The following is a 7,123-nucleotide window of genomic DNA, read 5'->3' on the forward strand; positions in this document are numbered from 1 at the left end:
AGAGTTTCCCACAGAGATTTTGCTGTCTCACAGTAGGAGTAAGCTTCAAGAATCGTCGGCTCAAGGGAGTTTTGAATGATGCCAAGCACGGTCTGGTCTTCTTGGAACCATTTTGCTTCCACAGCTTTGGCTTCTTCATCCTTCTTTCCGTCTTTGGTGGCGTCTTCTTCGGGAATCTGTTCTTCTAAGACGTGATTCCAAAGCCCTCGTCCACACAACGCCGTCTTTGTGGTTCTAGACCACAACAAGTAGTTTCCTCCTTTGAGGATAACAGGGATCACCACCGGTTTTGAGATCTCGGTGTTTGCATCGTTTGAACTCATTTTGTTCTTGAGGGGTTTTTGAGAAACAAGAGAATAAGAGATGAGCGAACTAGAGAATGAGAGATTTAGAGAATAAGGTTTGAAGAATAGAGAAAAGAAACTCAGGAAATCGGAACCAATCGCTCTGATACCATGTTAGAATATTTAGAGACTAAGCGGAATAAAGAGATTTGAGAGAGTGTGCAAAAGAGATGAGAGAAAGAGTTCCCAAAGTAGTGTGTTTATTCATTCTCGTCTTTGATACATATATAGAAGAGACAGAATAGAAACTAGGTTTAGCTAAGCTACAATACAAAAGAAAGTGGTTAGAGACATAAGGAAACATGTGAGTCTTGAGCATGGATCCCGAGAGATAGTGACAGCTCCAACAGTCACAAGACCAAGTGTAAACGACGCGCCAAGGGGGGACCATTGTACGGACACCAACTCTCTCCTTCCTTAAACATCACACGTGATTCCTTGAGCCTTCTCTCCTTATTAAAGGCTAACACCGATTCAAGCCCTAAAGCATAGAACCTTTCTTGACCAATAGTTGGAGGATAGGTCAAATGGCGAAATCGTCTTGTATGTAGCTTCGTTGGGAACGACAGCCATCGCAAGGCGTTGATGCAGATGAGAGCCGAGGAGATCGGTTTTGAAACAGGTAACGATGGAGCAACGAAAAATCGAGAGGCGTCGCTGCAGACCAAAGGAACCAGATGCTCTGTTTTGAATCACAAAAACAGTGTAATAATGAAGATGACGAAAAAAAACTTGAAAGCACCGTCGATTGACAAGGCGCCGTTGTAGAGAAAAAAAAAAACTAAGGCTTTCAGATCTTAAGCTCTGATACCATGACAAATTATGTTTATGGAATTTCTGTCGTATTGCTTTGGATCATAAGACCTCTATTTATACACATTACAAGAGAATATTCTCTAAGATATTCATGGAAATAGAATATCCTAATAGATTTCGATTAATTGTTGGTTTAGTTTGTTAAACCGAGATTTTAGAACCAAATTTGATTTGATGGTACCAAACCAAAACAAATCAAAACTTTTTTTCTTAAGAAAGAGGAGACGCTACGAAGACGATGAAGAGTAAATAAATGGCAGTCTTGACCTCACTCAATCACTTTGTGTCACTCACTCGTTTCCCTTCTTCTTCTTCCTCTTCCTTCTCTTCTTACGCTCACCATCTCTTCCTTTCTCCATCTTCGATCAGAAGATTCAATCTCTTTTCCCTCAAACCATTTCGCTCTTACGCATCCATGTCGTCTTCTTCACCCCACGGCGCTGAGATAACCACCGCTCCTTATGGCTCCTGGAAGTCTCCGATCACGGCCGACATTGTTTCCGGAGCTTCAAAGCGTCTCGGCGGCACAACCGTTGATTCTCGCGGCCGTCTCGTCTTACTCGAGTCTCGCCCCAATGAATCCGGGTATTGATTGAATTCATATTCCCGTACTTGATTAAGTGAAAAAACCTAATTTGATGCGAGCTTCGGGTTTCGTTTTTTGCGATGATTTTTGAAGGAGAGGGGTTTTGGTGCTTCAAGGAGATGATGATGAACCAATTGATATCACTCCAAAAGAGTTCGCTGTGAGGACTTTGACTCAAGAGTATGGTGGTGGTGCTTTCCGGATTTCATCGGAGGATAAACTTGTTTTCTCTAATTACAAGGATCAGCGACTTTACAAGCAAGACATCACTATCAAAGGTCTTCACTGATTCTTCTATCATAAAAAGGTTTTGTTGATTCCAATTCCTTAAAGTTACCTGGGCAAGTTCTGATGCTGTTCTTGAAATTTAGATTCATCTCCGAGGCCAATTACTCCAGATTACGGTGAACCAGCTGTTACTTACGCGGATGGAGTCTTTGATGCACGGTTTAATCGTTACATTACTGTTAGGGAAGGTTGGTAGGTCTCTACTGTGTGTGTACTCTGATGTTTGATATGTGTTTATATCGCGATTTACTGATTGTCTGGAGTGTATAGATGGTCGCCAGGACAGATCAAACCCAATTACGACGATTGTGGAGGTCAGTTTAAGTGGAGAGACACTTCAAGGTAGATTATATATCGAAATTTGTATTGCATGAAAGTATTGTTACTTTCCTTTTTGTTATGGGTTAATACAGATAATCATTGACGTTGTTCTTTGTGATATTTGTGATCTAGAACCAAAAGTACTCGTGAGTGGCAATGATTTCTATGCATTTCCACGTCTGGACCCCAAGTGTGAGAGGCTGGCTTGGATTGAGTGGAGTCACCCTAATATGCCTTGGGATAAAGCAGAGCTGTGGGTTGGGTACATTTCTGAGAGTGGGTAAGGATTTGCTAGTTTTTTTCTTCTTCAAATGCGATTAGTTCATAATTGTTAATACTGAGAGTCTTAACGGGGATGTTGAATCGGTAATTTCCTGCTTTATAGTTTGTTTCCTGCTTTATTGTATTAATCAGAGTAATACCTTTCAGAGGCACTGCATCTCACGATTAGTTCATAATTATTAATACCGAGACTCTGAGAGTCTTAACGGGATCTTGAAGCGCTGATTTCCATGCTTTATAATTTTCTTTCTATCCGTTCCCACTGCCATTGTATTGATCAGAGTTACATCTTGTTGCAGAAATATTGATAAACGTGTATGTGTTGCTGGATGTGATCCCAACTATGTCGAATCTCCCACTGAGCCAAAGTGGTCATCAAGAGGTATTTGTCTTAGATGATATGTGTGCATAAAATTACTCTACTCAGTTACAAGGATTGTGAAAGCCTCTGGGGAAAGATTGATCTTCAATTTCTTAACATGGACCTTGGATTTCTTGACTTTCCGTTTGTTTCTTGCTTTTAGCAGTTGAACTTTTCTCATAAGTTTTTGCCGTTTTAGACTAAACTAGGGTCTTCAGATCATATTCTCTCTGCTCCCTTGTCGTTTCCACTCGTTCCAGTCATCAGTTTTTCTTCTAATCAAGTGATTACTACTTGGGAATCGTTGATCAACAATTTCCTTGCATGTGCTTTGGATTTCTTATCTTTACTATTTTAGCAATCATAAAGTCTTTCAATGGATGTCATCATGATTGTTTTCTATACCATTGTATGTTTTATTGGAACCTTAAAATTGTGATTTAGTTATATTTCTCATATCGTAGCTGTCAGTATTTGGTATTTCTCATAGTTCCGTTTACCTGAGAGTGTCTGATATCATTATGCAGGGGAACTCTTTTTTGTATCTGACAGAAAGAACGGATTTTGGAATATTCATAAATGGGTAAAAAACTCTTCCATTTGCCAGTTAATTTACATTTAGTGTTCTAGCCTGCCATTGCGTGTGTAATGCTGAGAAGTTGTTTTAGATTTGCATTAGCGGTACTGTTTCAATCACGAATAAAAGCGTGGAGGAAAACTTTTGTTCTTGACTTTGAAATTTGATTCTTTTTCCTCGAAGAAGATTTCTGCCTTGCTCCTTATTTGTTTTTTCCTGTTTCTACCTTGCTCCTGATATATGTCTTTCCTGTTTCTCTTCGTGTCACAGATTGAAAGTAGCAATGAGGTTGTTTCTGTATATCCTACCGATGGTGAGTTTGCAAAACCACTATGGGTTTTCGGCACAAACTCCTATGAAATAATAGAGTGCTCTGAGGAGAAGAACGTAATTGCGTGTAGCTATAGGTAATTCCGAGCAGACCAGAATCTAAATACTTTCAACCATTCTCTGATTTTCCGTTTATATTTACGCTGGGAAAAGTTGTGTTTCTGTTTTGATAGCAATCTATTGTTCCTGAATGTAGGCAGAAAGGGAAGTCATATCTTGGCATTTTGGATGATTCGAAGGGTTCATGTTCTCTACTCGATATTCCTCTAACTGATTTTGATAGCATAGTAATATAGCTTTTCTGTTATTCTTTTGAAATTTGTGACTCTAATTCCCAATTGAATCCGAAAGTAATGAATTTTTTTATCCTTTTCATTTCAGACATTGGGAAATCAATGCCTTTATGTTGAGGGAGCATCAGCAGTTCTCCCACCATCAGTTGCCAGGGTGAAAATGATGCTCATTTTAGGTGTTATCTGAGGATAAGCTCTGTCTGATGATAGCAGTGTAAATTTATAGTTTCTTTTATTAACAGGTAACACTGGATCAGCATAAGATGAGAGCACTCAGTGCTGAGATTGTTTGGTCTTCTTCACCCGATGTTTTGAAGCATAAGGCTTTCTTCAGTGTGCCGGAGTTGATTGAATTTCCAACTGAGGTTCCTGGTCAGAACGCTTATGCTTACTTTTATCCTCCAACCAATCCGCTCTACAATGCTAGCCTGGACGAGAAACCTCCGTTGCTAGTGAAGAGTCACGGTATGTTAAAATTACCAGCTCCGATTTTATTTAAACTTAACCACAATGCTGTCTCTGTTTCAAACTTGATGCTTTTGTTTCAAATATTACTGTCAGCTATACGTGCCACATCTATCATTTTTTTGACAATCTGAATCTGCAGGAGGACCTACTGCTGAATCACGTGGATCCTTAAATCTTAATATCCAGTACTGGACAAGTCGAGGATGGGCATATGTTGATGTCAACTATGGTGGAAGCACAGGTTTGTTGCTATGGCTACAAGCTATTTCTTCCACTTTAGCTGCATTTTTCCACTATTTGGTAACCCCAATGTTTTCGATATCATTCTCACCATGTCGGCACACATATGGGTTTATTGTGACAAAATGTAACATTATCTTGAAGGTTATGGACGAGAGTACCGGGAGCGATTGTTACGGCGTTGGGGAATTGTCGACGTTGATGACTGTTGTGGCTGTGCTAAATATTTGGTATGTCTTTTTTCGTCTACTTTATAGGAAACAGATTTGGAAGCAATTCCACAACATTTTTTCGGTTTGGGCAGGTGTCATCTGGAAAGGCAGATGTTAAGCGGCTATGTATATCTGGAGGTTCTGCAGGAGGTTACACAACTCTTGCCGCATTGGCGTTTAGAGATGTATTCAAGGCTGGAGCGTCTTTATACGGGGTGAGTATAGAATAGAACCGTTGCATATGAGGAAACATTTAGCCAAATTACTTTTGCTTTTGTGACTTGTTTAAGAATAAGTTCTTGAATACTCTTGAACACATACAAATACCAGCAAAGAGAACTGTAATATATATGGAATCTATTGAATTTGAGAGATACCAAAAAGCATTTGATCAAATATAACCAGTGCAAGTTGTATTGTTATGAAAAAGCTTTGAGATAATGGGAAATTTTCTTTATGCAGGTGGCTGACTTAAAAATGTTGAAAGAAGAAGGACATAAGTTTGAATCCCGCTATATCGACAATCTTGTCGGTGAGTCAAATGCCTCGAAGCGATCATTTAACTTTGCGTTAGTTTTTATTTTGGATCAGCTACTAAAATGCTTTAGCTCGTAACTGCAGGAGATGAAAAGGATTTCTATGAGAGATCACCAATCAACTTCGTCGATAAGTTCTCTTGCCCCATCATCCTCTTCCAAGGACTTGAAGACAAGGTAGCCCGCTTCTCGGTTTTATCCTTTTCGAACTTTTCACGTCTCACTTAGCAGTTCTTGAATGCCTCTAGTAACGAAGAGGTTTAATTAGATTCATCATCCTCTGGATTCTCGATAGTTACTAAAATCTAGATTTGGTTTCTCTTAACTGGTTTATAGTAACACTGGTATGAAATGGTGAACACCTTGCAGGTTGTAACACCGGATCAATCTCGCAAAATCTATCAAGCATTAAAGGGTAAAGGCTTGCCTGTTGCTCTTGTCGAATATAAAGGAGAACAACACGGTTTTCGCAAGGTAAGGCTTTGATCACTTGCATTAACAATAATGACTAAGTTCTTAAAGGATCCTAACAACAGTAAACTTTGGTTAACAGGCGGAGAACATCAAATACACACTTGAGCAACAGATGGTGTTCTTTGCCCAAGTCATTGGAGGATTCAAAGTTGCCGATGACATCCATCCTCTAAAAATTGACAACTTCGACACTTCCAATGATGCTTAGAGAAATATGTTTTAATCTTTTCGTCGACGCTGCGTCAGCGATCGCGGCAAAGAAAAAAACAACGACGGAGATCGAAAATTGTTGCCCGAATTCACACAAACGTAACGCTGCGGTTAATTTTAGGGATAAGACATGGTGGTTATTGGACTTTTATGATAATAAATCAGAAGCCATTTCGCAACTTTTATTTCCAAAATATATATCCAGTACTAGTAGGATCGAAGCAGAAGATCCTGGGTTTTTTTAGGTATATGTAATCTGTCCTGTAGTTTACGAATTAATGTTTTTTATCCGTATTTGCTCTGGAACTAGCTAGATATCTGTTGATATCCTTTGAAATTCATCATCAAAAAGAAATTTTAATCAGAAATATCATTATCTTCATAAATAAAAAAGATTTATATTTATCAATGGTACTAATAATCCATTAGGCGACACAGCAAAAAGAAAATTCTAATCAGAAATATCATTATCTGCCACTTCTTTTCTATATATTAGTTTTTTTCTCCGACTTCTTTTTCTGATTAATTATTTTCTTTTAATTAGATTTTTCAGTAGATATTATCCAAATAGACCAATTAGTTTTTTAAAAAATTATTCTTCTCATCAAATTTCATTTCGATTCTGAAGTGAATATATTTGCTAAAAATCAAATATATTATACGATAACATAAAAAATATATAGAGTTTCGATTACTCATTTCTCTCAAAGTATATTTATTGTTTTGAAATGAAATGTTTTCTGGTAACATTATTAATAAGACACCAAAAATGTTCATGTTCATCA

General features: G+C 38.3%; 1 protein-coding gene across 1 annotated transcript; it reads left to right on the top strand.

The window, feature by feature from the left end:
* The first annotated feature begins 1,413 nt into the window (after nt 1-1,413).
* On the top strand, nt 1,414-6,698 carry LOC18011813. The gene is made up of 18 exons (XM_006395851.2): nt 1,414-1,745; nt 1,840-2,024; nt 2,118-2,222; nt 2,305-2,376; nt 2,488-2,635; nt 2,937-3,019; nt 3,526-3,581; nt 3,846-3,982; nt 4,102-4,192; nt 4,287-4,352; nt 4,441-4,663; nt 4,806-4,907; nt 5,051-5,136; nt 5,211-5,333; nt 5,581-5,650; nt 5,740-5,831; nt 6,024-6,128; nt 6,208-6,698. Exons 1-18 carry the CDS (start codon nt 1,414-1,416, stop codon nt 6,334-6,336), a joined length of 2,205 nt encoding a protein of 734 aa, XP_006395913.1. The 3' UTR covers nt 6,337-6,698.
* Nucleotides 6,699-7,123: the final 425 nt, after the last annotated feature.

The sequence above is a fragment of the Eutrema salsugineum genome, unplaced genomic scaffold (genome assembly GCF_000478725.1).
Source record: "Eutrema salsugineum unplaced genomic scaffold, Eutsalg1_0 scaffold_6, whole genome shotgun sequence".
Lineage (NCBI taxonomy): Eukaryota > Viridiplantae > Streptophyta > Magnoliopsida > Brassicales > Brassicaceae > Eutrema > Eutrema salsugineum.